The sequence below is a fragment of the Meles meles genome, chromosome 14 (assembly GCF_922984935.1).
Source record: "Meles meles chromosome 14, mMelMel3.1 paternal haplotype, whole genome shotgun sequence".
Lineage (NCBI taxonomy): Eukaryota > Metazoa > Chordata > Mammalia > Carnivora > Mustelidae > Meles > Meles meles.
Window position 1 is genome coordinate 72,916,320 of NC_060079.1, and position 18,158 is coordinate 72,934,477.

The 18,158-nt window shown below is 41.5% G+C and overlaps 1 protein-coding gene across 6 annotated transcripts in view; it reads left to right on the forward strand.

Annotated features, from left to right (window-relative positions):
- MBNL2 (muscleblind like splicing regulator 2) overlaps positions 1-18,158 on the forward strand; it is a 160,586-nt gene that overhangs the window by 119,999 nt on the left and 22,429 nt on the right. Inside the window, exons 6-9 of one of the 6 annotated variants that reach the window (XM_045978428.1) lie at positions 3,314-3,367; positions 4,036-4,189; positions 11,475-11,510; positions 12,816-12,910. In XM_045978428.1, coding sequence (XP_045834384.1) covers positions 3,314-3,367; positions 4,036-4,189; positions 11,475-11,510; positions 12,816-12,910 — 339 coding nt within the window. The remainder of the gene's footprint in view (positions 1-3,313; positions 3,368-4,035; positions 4,190-11,474; positions 11,511-12,815; positions 12,911-18,158) is intronic. The other 5 variants (XM_045978430.1, XM_045978431.1, XM_045978429.1 and 2 more) reach the window with 5 other exon arrangements.

Consider the following 18,158-nt stretch of genomic DNA (forward strand, 5'->3'; position numbering starts at 1 on the left):
ATGCAAAAATAAGCCAGACAGAGCTTCTCTTTGGTAATTTTCACACAAAGGGTATCTGATCTTCAAGCAAGCAGTCTTTCTTCACACACTCCAAATGGGGCTACACAGATTCCTATTTTGTAAAAGGAAACAGGACCAGCTGCCATCAGCTAGAGAAATTTCAACTGTCCAAGAAAGCATATAAAGGAATTTTGCATTCCATCCTATACATGCACATCCCTTTCTTCCGCATCAAAATGGTGAAACCCTGATCACTGTCGTCAGGGTTTTCTGACTTCTCAGATTTGGTCTTTGCCCCTAATGCCCAGCATGGGCCCTTGGTTGGCACGCCTTGACTTGCAGTTGGATTGTTCTTTGACTCAGAGAAAGGAAAACCTGGCTGCTTGTACAAAAAACTTCAGGGGGTCCAGAGAGGGCAGGGCATCCAAAATGTTGGTGAGGCCAGCAAGAATGGGTGTCAAGTGACTGACACGGTGTAGAGGCTCAATAAAAGAGAACCTCTTTCTCTGCTTAGGTACCTAAGGAAGCTCCCAAGACCCACCAGGCTCGGTGATCTTTCGGGTCTAGTCTGAGCCTGAAGACCTTTCAGTGCAGCTAAACCTATGCCATATATATCCGCTAGATCAGAATGTGTACTACAAAACCATATTTTTTAATCATTTTTTTAAGATTTTATTTGTTTACTTGACAGATCACAAGCAGGCAGAGAGAGAGAGAGAGAGAGAGGAGGAAGCAGGCTCCCTGCCGAGCAGAGAGTCCGGTGTGGGACGTGATCCCAGAACCCTGAGATCATGACCTGAGCCGAAGGCAGAGGCTTAACCCACTGAGCCACCCAGGCGCCCCAAAACCATATTATAATGCGATTATTAACCCACCCAGGTTTTTTGAAAAATAAACTCTACACATGTGCTTTAAAGTATGAGGTGTGCAAGATACGGACAGGTATACTCAACCCTCCAGAACCTTAGCGTTTCCTTGCAAAGACCCGACACAAGCATCTAGTAAGATAACCCCCAGTACACAGTGGGAGAAAAGGAGTTGCCGTTGCCATCCAGCTCAGCTGAAAGCTGTTTTTTCACATTCCTAGATTATTCTAATTTCTGTGGACATTAAGTTTCATCAACCTAAGATCAGAAAAAAAAAGAAGATTAACCTTCCAGCTGACTATCCTAGGGAGAAATATTTAATATTTCTTTTCCGACTCAGAGACTTCATTAAGCGATGCTTTGTTAAGTCGAAATTTTGTTCATAAATACCAGCCTTTGGAGACGTAATCACTCTTCCAGTTAGCACAGCAGACAAAATCAACCCAACAGTCAGTTTGGCTCTCAAACTCCCCCAAACTGGAAAAGATAAGAGAACTGAGTTCTAGAAGGTTGAGGCCAAAATGATTCCGGGTTGGTTTTCTCGGTGCACTCTGGGAGAACAGGCTGCCCAGTCTTACGTAGTTAGCACAGATTAATTTAAGCTTAAAGAATTGCATTCTTTAGCAATCTAAAAACTCTACAGCAACCAAAGATTTTACATGAACAAGGGGTCATGGGAGTCACATAATGGGGAACTTATATCTGAAGAAAGACTATCCAGAACAAATAAGCTTTCTTACTGTGGAGCTCTCTGGGTTTTAAAAATGTTGTGATCCTACTTTCAGAACACTAATTTCATATTCGTTGATGGCCTCTCTCAAGACTGCTTCCAAAACTTCTCTCTGTTGGCTCTTCCAAATCTCTTCTCTGCCTTCAATACTTTCCCTACTCACTTTATTTCTACCCACCCCGCCCCCCATCTTTAACTTTCCTCCTGTCAGCTCTGTACTTCGGATCCTGAACCATCTAATGATGATGAAAAGCCCTTGATTTGCAAAGGAAAATGTCATTGTTTCCCATTTTGAGAGTTTAGTACTGTCCCATTTTATGTCAAATGCTGTAGTTCCAACTCAGAACCTTAGAATATCACAATTTGTATTGATCACACAAACCTTAGGGATTTATCTATTGTGCTACACATAGAAAAGGGGTATTTCATTTTTTATTTGCATTAGAGCTATTCCTTTGATTTTTTTTTCCACAGAATTCCATCTTAGAATCTTTCCATCTTTTACAGCAATTGTCAAGAATTAGGAAAATTATTTCATTGTGGTGAAGATTCAGTCAATCTTTGTTATTATTTCAGCTGTTTAAATGAGACTCTCTGCCCCAAAGTATGGTTATAAGTTAAAAATATTATTTTCCGTCTAATATTTCAAGCAGTTAGTTCTTTGCTACTTTTTTATTTTATTTTATTTTTTTTTTTTTTTTAGCTATTTGCTATTTTTAGCTGTTGTTCTAGCCGAGAGTTCCAATTCTCATTAACTGGGTTGGTCACTGATTATAACTAAAAGTACACACAGAATTTTTAAGTATAAATGATTCTGAAAACCGAGAACACAAAATACCTTTTTCAATGGTATTTTCTTAATGTAATCCGGTAAGTTGATTGAGATAAATTGAATTATAATTTCAAATGTAGTGGAAAACAGAATGGATGATAAGTTAGTCGGTAGAAACAGTACAATGGATCGAGAATGGGAAATTTGAGAACTTTTCAATTCAAATTCAAAACTCAAGTTTGGAACCTGCTCCCTCATTCCCAGATTCATGCTAGCAGACTGAAGAGAAGAATTGAGACAATTATCCACATGATTCAGACAAAAAATTAAGATCCAAACCCAAACAGTTTTGCCTCAATAATCTTGTGTTTGAATATTTTTTTGCCTGAATTTCTTGTCTCAGTTTGCCACTTCATTTTGTTAGGCTAGGTCTTCATTAAAAATTATTTTTACAAAATTTGAAAACACTGTCTTTTATTTTTGACTAGGATCTTATATTTAGTGCATTCATTACTGTACATTCAAAAACTAACTTATCAGAAGTTCTTCAGTCCTATGGCCCTCGAAAGTTGCATTTTTTTCTGAAGCAATATAAAGAATGCTTATGGTGTGTATGCAAGCTGCTGTTTTAATTAACTTTCCTGAATTTCAAACATCTATATTTTACTCTCTTATATGCTTTTAACTAAGGTATAGTAGATGCATTTTTGCTTCGATACTAATTTAAGGTGTAATATTCATTTCTTTAGAGAACATTTTTGTTGTTGTGCATGCCTAGTGTTTTGTACGTTGTATATTGCATTCAGAATATTTTTTTCCTTCTCACCTATCCACAATGCAATGCCGTTCCCATGATGCACCTCTGCTTGCTGTTTACCTGTATGTTAATTCGCTTGAATCCCATTGGCCCACTGCCATCATGTGCTCGCTGCCTGTTATTAAAAGACTCAGTCGACTGCCAAAGCAATGAAGCGACCTCTCGAAGCATCTGTAGACCTGGTACTTTGACCTTTCACCTTTCGCTTTGCATGTAGCTTTTCAGAGAACCATCTGAGATTTGTATTACTTGTAAAATTGGTTGCAGACAATCATTATTATTAATTAATGGAGAAAATTCAATCAGGTGTTTAGCCATCTCATTTTCATACGTAATACGTGAAATTAATCCTAACAAATTTTAATACCTTTTCCAAAAGAGTGAAGCAAATTTAAATTACTTGCCTCGGAAAATGCTCCTTATAATTCTTATTAACCTCTAAATCCAAGCAATTGCTGTTTAGTTACCGAAGAGAATAGGTATTAATGATAACACAAATGCTTCTCCCCCTACCCCTTAGAGTAGTTTAACTCATTTTAAAAGCTGAATACATTTTTAAAATTTTTTTCCCTTTATTTATTTATTTATTTATTTATTTTGGTGTTGCTTGATAGTTTTTCTTTTCCTTAGTTGAGATGCCACCGTTTTGGGTTACAGAAATCATGCTTTCGCTCTCAAATAACGAATCCTCACTCACCCGACATTGCCGCTGTTTAAATTAAGGTGCATGGCAGAAGGCATCTCCTTAGCTGTCGTTTTGAAAAAGAATGTCGTAGTTGATGATCTCTGCGGATCCTGGAGATGTGGTTACTTTGAGTTATACATGTCTTATCCCATTCTCTGCCTATAGGCCTTTCCTCCTGGTGCTCTTCATCCCTTACCAAAGAGACAAGCACTTGAAAAAAGCAACGGTGCCAGCACGGTCTTCAATCCCAGCGTCTTGCACTACCAGCAGGCTCTCACCAGTGCGCAGCTGCAGCAGCACGCGGCGTTCATCCCGACAGGTGCGTGCCCCGACAGTTCCAAGTCCTGTGTCCGTGTGCCCTTCCGGTCATGTGCTTTCTTCTCATTCCTTTAAGCTGTTCGGTGGCATCTAGTTTGCTTGGAAAGGTACAGTCAGTACAGCCTGAGGCTCGTCATTGTCCTATGCTACCGAGCTAGATTTACTGTGCTCGGAATGAGAGCGAAAGGCTGCTAGGCTTCTACAGCCAAATATTTTGTAGAGTCAAGTGACAGACCGAACCCGTGAGAGGCAGAGAGCAGTGAGGCCTTTTGGTTTCTCGCGTTTACACACGCTGTGTAAAATCGTTTATGTCAACGAGACCTTTTCTGTGTGACCATTGAGATTTGTCTTTAACCCTGAATGACCTAAAAATAGTAATTCCAGTAAGTACTAACCTGTTTTTTTTTTTTCCTGTTCCTGTTCCGAGCACTAAAAGAAAAAAAAAAAAAGACAAGGCTATTCAAATTAAAGCAATCTTCTACTCATATTTGACATTCATCCTCTCTCTTTCGCCATCTTTCTCAACTTCACCAAGCGCACAAGTAGATAGAGCTCTTATCCTCGGTTTCTAAGCCAATGCCTGGTCCATTAACTGCATCATTCCGCTAAGAGATGAATTCTGTTAATCACAGAATCTCGAAGCTTAGACGATTCTTCATGATCTCCTCAGGCAGGCGATTGTTTTACAGATGACAAAACTGAGGCCCCCTAAGTGGGAGGTGACTTCCCAAGGTGGCACAAAGAGCCGGCACCTAGTCTCCCTGTGACCAGTCCAGCCAACGTCCCATGACATGGCACTACCCAGCTTCCACACGTGGCATCACAGAGTCCTCCGTAGAGCTTGGCAGACTTATAAACCAGCAGAGAGAAGTGAAGAAACAAAAGCATAATGCATGGCAACCCTCCCCCATTTTTTACCCACCTCCCCGACCACAGACCTACGTACACCATATAACACAGTCACCTTAAACAGATCACGGTTTTGACTTCCTTGGTCTGCATGAGAAGCAGGATGATGGCCTCAAAATAAATACAATTTCCTAGTATTCAAAAAATAAAGAACCAGAGAATGATTTAGGGCTTTTGTGAGGAGACTGTCCATTCAGTTCTTAGTTTCGAAGTCCAAATTGTCATCCCATGGGAGTGACTCAAAGGTAAATACAGATGAACAACAATTTTATCATAAAGGGCTTGTTGGTCCTAATCCACGTGGTTGGAATTTTCAGGTCTATTATCCTTCCCTTTAAATCTTTAAATCCTGTAGCCTATTGGGAATTAACGTAGGAGGGAGTAGAAGAAATATTTCTGTGGTGTTTTTTGTATAAAAGCTATACTTTGAAAACAGTGATCAACCTATTAATGATATCTATTGTAGTAAACATATAAATCATGTAAGCAAATTGTTCTTAGTGTTTAGTTTTCATATTTCACTTCTGCTCTTCTCTCAAGGAGACTTACAGACCTGTAGGGTGATTCTCTATGTCAGTGCTTAACTGGGGCTTCCCTCCTGGTGGATTACAGCCTTAGCCAGTGACATTTCAGAGCAGGTTTATAGCACCGCAGGACTGTACATAACATGTTTGTAAAATAGTTTCTAGTGGGTGAACTTACCTCGAGGTCTTCTATGATTTCCTTAAGTGTCTTACTTCATAGACCTCGTCACTAGATATCTTAGGAGAAAAAAATGTGGAAGGAAGGTACCGAGGGGCAGAGCATAAAAGGACAAATGTGTTTCTGGAGATTGGGTAGCAGTTTCACTACTATTTCCTGGCAATGCCTTTGAAACCTTGGACCTAAGTTGTGTGAAAGTCTGAAGGCCTCTAACTTGGTTTTAACACTTCAGTCCAATAATGACAGCTCTTAAATCACTGCAGGAATCCTCAAGTTAAAATTCTTTCACCCGGAAACCATTTAAAGACTTCCAAAGCAAGAATGGATAAACATCCCTTATGCAATGACCTGATTATTGATGATGAAATGATTGTATCTAGGACCGGGAGGCTGTATGGGCTGCTGTGGTTGTGCACTTCCGCCCCCTGCTGGATCCTTTAAAAACTGTCCCAGTGTGTCCGGCAGCCCAGGGTTGTGTGGACTTTGGGAGCCCAAAAGTGGGTTCTAGCCTACTTCATTCCGTGAATTACAAGTGTTTCCATCTGTATCATGATATCAGTATCATAGTGAACAGCTATATGGCTCTCATGCTTTGAAATGGTATTTCAACTTCTAAGAAGTTTTCCCATGTTTTTCTTAAATGATGAAAGAGAAAAACAATTTAATCAAAAGGAAGTTAGCATAATCGTTCCCCCATTTAAATCCCCAACAGAAATCTCAGTATTTGTTTTGGCTATAGTTTTGTTTCGGGCTTTCTTACTCATAAACCACATTTTCAACTCAATTTTAAAACAGTAATGACTATAATCATTCATTGTTAATCACTGTTGTCTTAAATCTCTGCAAATTAAGTAACAATGTTCAAAAATCATTTTTGCAATTTGGTAGAAGATGGGCCCATTTTTTTTTTAATATTTTATTTATTCGACAGAGAGAAATCACAACTAGGCAGAGAGGCAGGCAGAGAGAGAGGAGGAAGCAGGCTCTCCACGGAGCAGAGAGCCCGACGTGGGGCTCGATCCCAGGACACTGGGATCATGACCTGAGCCGAAAGCAGAGGCTTTAACCCACTGAGCCACCCAGGTGCCCCTGGGCCCATTTTTTTTAAACCGACAGGTTTTGATTTTTCTGTAAGTACTTTCTGCCAACAATGATCATATATATGAAACACAGAGCATCTTACGTACTCCTGGAGGTTACCCTTTACTGAAAGGCCATTCATAGTGAAAATCTGGGTTTGTTTGTTTTTTTTTAAGATCCCTAATTTTTCTTTCTTTTTTTTTTTTTTTTTGCACTGAGGTATAATTAGTATATCACATTGAATTCATTGCAGGTGTATGACACAATGGGTCAGTATTTGCAGACCGTGTAACTTGAGCATCATAGTCGATGCACCTGCCGTCTCTTCCACAGTGTGGAATTTTGCTGTCATACGATATCATATGATGTCGTATATGATAAATCATACATTGACACCATGTGAATTTGGATTTTAGGAATTCAGCCTCTGGGATGTGGAGATAGGAATATAAAACACTGTTCAAAATATGGGATTCTTCTCCAAAACCATGCTTATATAATTACCACCTTGGCTGATGCCCTAGCACATTTGTAGTGGGTGAGACTTTTTCTTGTCTCCTTTTTTGATAGGGATTATTTTAATCTAGGAGTTAATACTTTCTCTTTGCTGCATTAGGCCAGTGGCAGAAACCACACACACTCACAAAAACAGCAGGGTAATAATTCTCGGCATTTCTCTGACAGGTTTATCGTGTTACTGCAAGTGTTCTTATAGGCATTGTCTCATTATTCTTCAAGATAGTTCTGCCAGTGGCAGGCATGATTGTTTGCATTTTGCAGATGGAAAAACTGAGGCCGTGTGTCTGTGCTGCAGGGTGAATACATAATGCGTGGAAATATGCAAAGAATCCTGACTCACAGATTCTAGAGTTGAAATATTTGTGCAACTGCAGCAGAGAACAGTTGAGAAGTTTCTGTTGATAGAATTAGTGCCTTAACGGAATGCTTCAGCTGCTCAGAACAGAAAGACCCACTGAGTCACTCTTTGATTTATTTCATTATCTTGTGTGCACAGCATAAGTAAAACAAGGAAAAGCACTAGTATAATCATTGCCTAATGATCCAAAATCATAAGGTTACATAAGGTTTTCTGTCACACACCTTGATGAAAGATTTGTCTGTGTTTGGTAGAAACTGGACCTGTACAATGATAGCAAAATTTATTTGTCCCCCCCTTAATTGGGCAAAGAGTTCCTGAACACAGAATAAGTTCTGAGTTCCAGATCCAGTAATGAGAATACAAAGGAATTCAGAACTGGGAAAAATCAATACAGTGCTGAGCGTTAAGGGCCCCTTGGGGCACTTGCAAAGCTATTTGACAATGCAGAGAAAAGCAGAGTGTTCAGGCCATCAACAGGTGCAGTGGGTGGTGGGGACAAAGGAAATTGAGAAAGAAGCAACTGCTTGAAGGAGAAGAAATTTGCTTAGGACTTTGAAAGGAAGATTTTAGCAGTGGCAGAAAAGCATCCCAGGCCGGTAGGAGAGAGCCTAGGTTGGGCAGAACATATCTGAGGGATTGCAAGCTGTTCATTTTAGCTACAAAGTCCTGAAGGAGTAGGAAGAGGGTGCAGGGCAGAAAAGACAGGGAGCAGAATCTGACACTGAGTCAGATAGCCAGGCACAGCCAAAGCTGTGCATTTCTAATATATTTATCACTTTCAGACCACGGTGAGTGAGGGGCTCATCACATGAATTTGGTCAAGCATTTCAACCACATCCTGAACTGAAGCTAAAGTCACATGTTCAGTCCCAGGTCAGCGTGACTACAGGAGCTGGTGGTAGTGGTTTGCAACCCAGGGACATTCGCAGCCATGACACAGGAAAGAACTCCCCCCCCCCCCCCCCGCACGCACACACTCTGGAATGCAAGAGAATAGCAGAATTTGTATAAGGATGACTTTGAACCCAGCCACGGTTTTCTTTAAAATGAAGTCACTGACAAGGTGGGCACTGTCATACATTTTAGGAACCAAGAGCTCCCATTACACTCGCTGACAACTAAGAACCCTCACTCAACCGATCGATCCCCTGTCAATCTGGGCCCCGGAAACCTAGACCGACATGAGTCCTGCCCTCCCAGAGTTGACAGGAGAGGAGGAGAGATGGATGTCCAATAAATGTCAGTATAAATATGTAACTTAAATGCTTTATATGGCCAACAAATGGAAGAGTAGGGTTCAGTAAGCTTAAAAATAATAAACTGATATAAATGGCAGATGGAGATAGGTAAAAGAACAGTGGAATGGTTTTCTAAAGAAGTGATATGTACCTTGAGACCAGGAAGATGAAAAGAGTGGGACAAAGATTATTCCAGGCACAGGGGACAGCTTGTGGGAAGCCCAAAAGTAGGACAAAAGTGTGATGTGTTCAGTTCAAAGAAATGAAAGGCTAATCTGCCTGGGTCACGGTGCCTGCCCTCAGAGAAGGGTATGGAATGGAGTTGGGGAGATAGTCAGAGAGTGGACCATAGGGGGTCTTTATCCTAAACACAATGAAAAAGCAGTGAATCATTTCCAGCAGAGAAGTGAACAGACCTGTATTTAGAAAGGTAAAGAGTGGAGGAGATTAGGCAGGGGATGGGAACGCGAGCAGGAAGACCAGTTAGGACATCATGACGTGGCCCAGCCTAGAGATAAGGGCGATCAGGACCTGAGGAGTGGCAGTAGAGATGTACAGACAAACCAATATAAGATTCATTTCAGAAAGAGGATTGCTTTGGCTTATTGGTGAGCCAGAGCAGGGAACTTCAAGAGGAAAGGTAGATGCGTAAATTTGGAAGCCTTGAGCTTATAGATAGTATTTAAATGCTGGATTGAATGATATGCCCAGAAAAAGCACAGAATAGATGAAAAGGGACCAGAACTGAGTCCTGAAAAACTCCAGCATGTAAGATGTAGACCGCGTATGTGTCTATGCATGTGGGAGGGGAAGACGGGGTGGGGCGGTATTAGAAAATCCAAGGGGAAAGAGGGGTTTATTATGGAGGGAGTGGCCAAGTGCTAAATGTTACCAAGTTCCCGTTAGAGGAAGATGGAAGAGATCCTACTGACTGCAGAAATAGGGAGTTCTTGAGGACATTAGCAGTTGGAGGGGAGACCTGAATATGGAAGTCAACTTGGAGAAGATTGAAGAGTATGTGGGTCAAGGAAGTGAACATTTATGAGCAGGCAACTGTCCAGAAGTTTGTTTATGAAGATTAGAAAGACAGGCCTGGAGAAAGAGAAGGATTTTGAGGAGTGAGTGTGTGTATGTGTGTAAAGGATTCATTAGCACATGTTTGCTGAAGAATCCAGTAATAACCCGGTTAAATAGCCTCTGTCCCTGACTGGTTAACCTTAGCCTGACCCAAATACAGATCAGGCGGAAAGTCTCCCTCAGGTGTGGACAGTGCGGCAGAGAGAACACAGGTCTATGCCTCTCACATTCTTCACCTGGTATCTCAGAAAGCAGTTCTAAAACCCTAAGCGGGTTCAGCCATTTGTTACAGAGACTTTTCATTCATTCATTAAAAACGAATCCTCCGTCACCTCCATGATACCCCACCTTCAGGTCTGTAACCCTCATGGTATCTAGATTTGTAGCCTAAGGAACTAAACCGGAAGTAGGTAATTCCGTTTTTCAGTGCTTTACCACATACGTTTCTCTTCAGGGTCAGGGTTTTCAGATTCAAGTACATTAATTTGGCCACCACAGGGAAGGCAGCCATTCCCCTGGAGGGATTGAAATCTTCCTCCCCGCCCCCCCCCAACCCCACTTGGACACCAACCTGAGATTTCAAAGTTTTGCCAAAGATCTCCCTCAGGGTTCATCTAATAGCCGCCATGACACAGTCGCTAGGCCCGGTCCTAAGTCTGCCCCAGCTCTGCACGGTTTTGCCTCTGCGCTCTTTAGGCTCCTTTATCATGATGAAAACATCACGTACACAGCCGGGTCGTTCTGTCACAAGAACATCAGTCTCCCTCCCGGTGCTGTAGGGCTTCCAGGCAATCATCTAAAAGTCACCTGACCCGTGAGGCTTTGATTTAGAGGATACAGAGTCTTAGCTACTGTTTTGATTTTCACATTGTTTTTAACATGAAACAAGCAAACACACGTTTAATGCAATAAGGTTAGTGTAATCCAACAAATACAAACCCTGACCTGGATTTAGGATTAGAATTCTATTTCCAGCCTTACCCTTGGTCCCTACTATGCATGACCTTGGACTAGTTACTGTGCCTCAGATTTTTCATCTGTAAAATACCCACTTCCTACCTTGGAGGTTTACCTCGATGAGGTCTGTACGATACTTGGAGGTCTTAGAGGAAGGACACTCTCGACATTGTCACATGCCATTCTTTAGAAGAATCATGTCGACGGAGCCGAGTAAAAAGAGTGAAAAGTATCGAAGGAGTGAGCTTTGAGTAATATTGGCTTCCAACAAGTCAGAGATACTTGTCTCTATACTAAAAACGTGAATAACTCTAAGGACTGTGTTAACTAACCCTACTGATTTCTGGTTGTGCTTCAATCTCACTTTGAATGTTAACTCTAAACCGCTAACCTGTTTCTTTCCCTTTATTCACTTTTTCCACCTGCCATTGCATGACACGCAGGGTCAGTTTTGTGCATGACTCCCGCTACCAGTATTGGTAGGTTTCAACCTTTTTTTATTTGTATTTTTCTACTATGTACAGTACCTTCACTTGCTTGAAATTTATTTCAGAGATGGTAGAAATGCTTTAGGCAATGGTAGCTCTGAAGGCTTTATTTGGCTTTAGAGTTAATGTATAGGTTTTTTTAAGATGTACTTTTGTATTATTTAAGAAAATAATCGTTTTAATGTGACCAGAATAACCACTGTGCTAGAACAGCCACTGCCAGACATAAAACCACAAGTACTGCTTTTTAATGATCTGTATTTTGTTTCTCTTTAGAGTTTATACGGTTTAGTGTAAGAGGAAAAAAAAAGCTGACTTTATCAGAAAGGCAGGCTAATTTCATCAATGTTTTAAAGTTTCATAGTGGTGTGCCTTTATCTCCTCTTTGCTGTGTGTTAGAGTTATCAGAGTTTCCCAGAAGTATTTATTTTTAAAAATTATAAGTGGATGTATTTTGAAAACAACTGTCTGAATTGCCTTGTTTTACCATCCTTTTTAATTATAAGTGTCGATTTATTTGTGGTGATTATTTGGACCTTAGCCACCCCCTCTTAGATGTTAAATTTTAATACCATATCGTTATCTCTACACATCCAATGCCTTGGTACAAAAGTCTGTCTTTAGGACATATGGATGTGTTCCATTTAGAATAAAGAGAAATAAACATCGGCCAAATTTGCCTGGCTATTTCACAGTAACTATGTTAGAATTTATGTCAAGGCCATGATTTTTGCTCTACTGTTTATTAATCCAGGATAAACCCCAACCTCCAACAATTTCAGTTCAAAAAAAGCAGTCCCTGATTGACAAAATGTTCAATTGAACTGCAGTTAATTCCAGAGACCATCCTACCCCAAATTAGGCCTATGTGTTGAGCCTTGGATGTTTTAGAATGACAAAAGCCGAGTATCCCATAGTCTTACTTCATTGGACGTTACAGTTCGCATTTTTGGAAGAAACCTATTAGGACCTACAACCGTAGGCTCCAAATTGGGAATGATAAATTGTTATAAGTAAAAATGTCAATAAATACATCAACCAAAGTAGTCTGCTTTGGCCTTTCTGGGAATCACTGATTATGTTTTTAAAACTTCCTTTAATTGTACTTGTAATAAGCTATTTTCCCTTTTTTATTTCTCTCCCATGCTTCCTTGCTTTGCATTGTGATTGCATGCCATCTGCTGGTTTAACCCATGATGGCTTGCTGCTCTGATATTCACCATGCCAAAATACCACTTCTATTACCATAATGCTACACCCTCCTGTTCATTGCTCCCATGGTTCCCCTCCTGAAAGTACCCATGATGCACAGCGCTACGTCAGCCACTGTCTCTGCAGCAACAACTCCTGCAACAAGTGTCCCCTTCGCAGCAACAGCCACAGCCAATCAGGTTTGCTCCTTTTAAAGCTTTCTTTCACAAATCCCAAACTCTAAATGAGTGCTGATATTTAAAAAAAAAATTCTCAGTGAGAATTTTTTTTTCATGTTTATCCATCAAATTTTATTTTTTTAATTAGTTTATAGCAAGCATTTATGGACAGGTTGCACTTATTTAGAGTTAACATTTACTGCAAATAATGATGTAGCTATGTTTTGTGTTGCACTGTTTGTTTTCGTACCTAATATTGTGTAATTAACCTGACAGGCTTCAATTCCTTTTAGTACAGCATTTACGTATCCAGTGGTTTGTGAATTGCCAGAGAAAAATCGTAAAAGCTCACCCGTGGGTGCTTGAAAACTGGCTCTATCTCGATTCGGTTCATTCAGACCCTGTGATCTCTGTTGGGGAGGAAAAAAAAATTCTCCTCTTAGAAGTCTCCCCTTTTGCCTTCGTGTCAGATTTAAGGTCTGAATGATGCTTGTCAACATCTCGCCTTGGTCGCTTGTGCCCCCAAAGTCACTGGTTCCCACTTCACAATTGGTCCAGATTCTGGCGTAAGAGCCAAGGTGTGCTGGAAGAGGAGTGCGGGGTGCTGAGTTCACAAAGGCTGGATATAACTGAGTAGGGCCGTTTAACTCTGTTGGTTTAACGCATGTGCCAGGAAGACCGTGGATGTCCCGTTTCTCAGTGAGAACCAATTGGCCATTTTCCACTCTGTAATCACAGGCTGACGCTACCCCTAACCCCAGCCAGCCAGCTCGCAGACTTGTGCTCCTGGCACAGGAGCTGCGCGTGAAGATGGGTGAGCGTCGACCCGCCCGAGCTCGCCTAGAGAAACGCATTATTACGCATGCTCGCCCTTCATACAAGAGCAATGGTTTTGGCTTTGTTTTTAGCTTGATTTTTTTTTTTTTATCAACTTACTGGTAAAAGATAGAGACATAGGAGTGAGCGGGAGGAAGATCCGAGCTAATGGGAGAAATTGGGAGACATCATGTCGGGTGTCCGTGGTAGATGCCACACTGCCTTCTGCAGGGGGGAAAGGCTGAGTCATACTTCCTACATTCAAGTGAAGAAGTGATTCCAGGGCCGTAGGTTTCATCCCTAGAAAGACAATGCGAGTGCACTTGAATGAAGGAATACTAGTGAAACCCCCTGATAGTTCTGTGTCCTCTGAATTGTGATGAAGGAGGAAAGAAGGGGGAGAGGGAAAGCAATCCCAAGTGTGCTCTCAGGGGCAGAGATAAACTGTTGCTAATTCTTTAGCTCTTCACCTGCTACCTCAAAAATGCCAGGTTACCTCTAAGGAAAGCCAACTCAGCCTCCAAACAGATATAACAAAGAATAGCAAATACGTTTCTTAGCTGGGAAGAGTCAAAAGAAATGATGGGATGGAAGAGAGAGAGAAAGTTTGCATCCTTCCATGACTAGGTTCAAAGCATCCCTTTTGTTTGCTCGTTCGTTATGAGGAAGCTAGATATTTGGATATTTATGTGTAAGTCCTGTCTTCTTGAACCACATTTTTGTGTTTTTTTTTGACAGAATTTTTGTGACAAAGTCCTTTCATAAGAGAACAACTATAACATAGTAGTATTCATTATGATGGCAAGTTAAGCACACCTTTATTTATTTTGGAGGGGGAGATTGCCTGTGGGAGCAAGCGCACAGCAGCAAGGGGCAGAGGGAGAGACAAATTTAGCAGACTCCGTGCTGAATGTGGAGCCCGACACGGGGCTCGATCTCAGGATCCTGAAATGAGGACCTGAGCTGAAACCAAGAGTCAGACATGTGACTGACTGCGCCACTTGGGCGCCCAGCAATTCAAGCACTTCTAATACTGAGAAATCTTTCCTAAGAATGGAAAGGAAGTCAAAATAAAGGAATACTTTGGAGTTTGAGGATAAATTCCACGATTATGATAAATATTTAATCACATATCATAAATATTTCTTCCAGCCTAATGATTTTTTTGGGCTCCCTTTGGTGGAAAAAAAATTGGAGAGTTTGCAGGCATATATGTGTAGGTTTGTGTGTAGGGAAGCAGGAGGAGGGATCATGGGACACGCAGAAGCTAAAATACATCATTTTAGAGCAGACTGCAGTTGGTAAAGGAACTAACAGGTTTAACTTCAATTACACTTAAAGAAATATTATTAAAGAGGTATTAGACAGTAGCTTCAAGAATCCTAGACCCTGCACTTTGCAGTTTATCGGATGTAAGAATTGCTGGATTGCACTTCAATGATGAAGAGTAGAAACCCTTAGCAGCTCTTGGTGAAAACCACAGAAAAAGAAATAGTCATAAATACAAATTTTTCAGGCGTGATATGTTTTACGTAATTTCAACAAGTTTCAAAGAGCAAAGCAGCTGCAAAAGAACTTAGAAATCTTTCCAGAGCTCCTGAAGTCAGAGATTGCTGATGACTGTGACATGACAAATTATCCTTTTGTTAATTTCACCCTTTAAACTCAGATGGAATCATATCTGCGTGAACGAGGTGTCATTTAAATGCAGTAGGTCTCAGTTTCCTCCTTTGTGAAAGGAAGCCTGGCATGAGGTTACCTCCAGAGTCCCTTCTAGCCCTGAGATCCTGCAGACCTGTGATCGCACTGTTGTTCTGCTGGACCCAGAGTCTGGGATGATAGAAAGGCAGACACCAGCAGACTTGGCAAGCAGAGGTAGGAATTTCAGACCTCAGGGAGTGCTAAGCATCCTGCCTCCTTTTTCCTTCGTGGAGTGATCTGTCTTTAACACAAAACGAGCTGGAGTTTTGACAGTCTTTCAGTTCATTAGATCAATTTAGACTGTCAGTTCAAATAGTACAAACCTCATCAGTATGTGTAATTAGACATTTCAAGTCATTCATAGACAACAGAAGTTAGACCAGAACATCCCAAGACAGATCCTCAGTCCAGTTTCCTTTACATGTCAGCCCATGGTGAGCCAAGATGAACAAGCCACAGAGCTGTAAATTCTATCCTCAGGGCTTCCTGGAGGTGCCGGCAATGAAAATTTCAGCTGAATTCGACTTGAAGCTTGAAATTCAATGAAGACAAAATCCAAATACTTTGGGGAACTATAAAACAATTATTCTGACTGCTTAGCTCTGGGCATAGATATGGAAACAAAAATACAATAAACACATTTACTAGCAACGACTTCTTTGGACCTTAATATGCAAATTGTATTTAATCATTTTACTATTACCTAGTTTTATTATTTACAAATGACTTGTTACTATTCTATTGGTTTCTCTCTCATATGATATATTATATACTACATTATATATCATACCATATGTTTTATATTATATGAGAGAGGGTATTTACGTACAGATAGACTTTCTTATTCCTTATGGCAGTCTCATGAGGACAACTTTGGTCATCTCTATTTTATAGGTGGTAAAACCACAACAGAGTTTAACTAAGTTGGCCAAAGTTAAGTGTCTAACGAATGGTCTCGCTGGAACTGAATCCTAGGCAGTTTGGTTCCAGAAGCCTTAATCTTAATCACCATGCTATACCATCTTTCTCATCATTCTAAATACACAACAGTCACTTCTTTCCCCAATTACAACTATCTTGCACACGAGACCCAAGAGCAACACAGTGTAAAGGGGCCTCAGCTCAAACCAAGGTCACTCCGAAGCCAGGGAGATGAACTGAGCCGGAGGCTGGCTTCAAGCCGAAGATGTACTAACCGGCTCCCACCTAGAACCATCTAGCAGATATACATTAATTGTAATATGTAACCGTATGTGAATATTCTGTGTGAGATCATAACCAGCGAGGAGACTGAAAATGATGAGCAGTATCTATACCCGGAAGATGAGAAGGAGGAAGCTAAGAAGTCAAAAAGAATTCATCATTCGTCCTAGTGAAACAGGCTTATGAGCCTGTTCTGTGTGACTCACTGCCCTAGACTCTACTCTGAGTTCTGCCCGTCGGCCAACAAATGGCTTGGTAACAAGGAAAATCGGAAAGGAAAATGAGAACACCGTATAAATCAGTCAGTTTCAGCCTCACAGATGGTCAGAATGTGTAAGGCTCTAGATGCCTATAGTGGGACAGATTTCATCTCAGGATACATTAAAAGACATATAGATCGCTCAGTATACTGGGTTACCCAGTTTTTTCATATTGTAAGATATTTTATTTCACAAAACGAGTACAGATGGAAATTCCTGGAACTTGAAGTCTTATAATAGTCTCTGCTGTCATTGCTTTATTGGCTTTTATTTCAAAACTACATCTGTCTCAAGAGGGGAGAAAACACCACCCTGAACGCGCCCGATCTCGTCTGATCTCGGAAGCTAAGCAGGGTCGGGCCTGGTTAGTCCTTGGATGGGAGAAAATAAATTCCAAATAACTCCATTTTAAGCATCAGCCAGTTCATCTATATACAGAGTTTCTTCACTTACCTGATAACATCCTTGAAGGCCCAGTTAAAATATAGTCTATGTGGCAAGGCTCTCCCCGCACCCCTGCAGGGAGACATGCTTTCTCCGGCCTCTCAGTCCCTCGAGGACTCCACCCATGCGCTCCTCGGAGCATCTTTGCCCAAAAGACAGAAGGGCAGGCTCCCACGCGCAGGCGGGCAGGGAAGTGTACAGTCGAGGCCGAGATCCAGCATCTGATGGGTCAGGGCTTCAGTGTGCAGGGCTGGCTGCAGCCGGGTCTGATCCTTCAATGCCAAGGCAGAGGCTTTTGCCTGATTGGGCCGATGAAGGTCTTCAGGAAGGATAGTGACAGCACAGAGCTCTGGGAAAACTGAGCAGACAGATCGGAGGCACGAGACCGGTGAGGGGTTTTAACAAGAGCTGAACTGAGCGGTGGCCCCTGGTAAAGGCCTCCTCTCCCTTGCCTCTGCCCCTGACGTGGAGAGTGTTATTTTGAACCCAACACGAACGTACAGACTCTTTCATACTATGGCAAAACCCATCCCAGTAAATGTCCCGTGGCAGAAAAAGAAATTTGGGCTGACATGAAGGGTTAGCCACAGGAAGTTGCCCCTGAAGGACTTGAACTCAGTCCCTTCAGGGACCGCAGTTGAACACACTCATTGGTCAGATGTCTCCAGTGTGCTTACCCCTGATGTGTGGCTTCCCCCTTCTTACCTCAGTGACACTTCAGAGCCACGAAAGCTCAAAGACCCCCCCAAGCCCATGCTCAGAAGAAAAAGTCCCTCTAGGTGTGGAGTGAATAGTCATTGCCCATGTTCTACAGTGAGGGCTTATGGGGAGAGTGAGGGCGATTA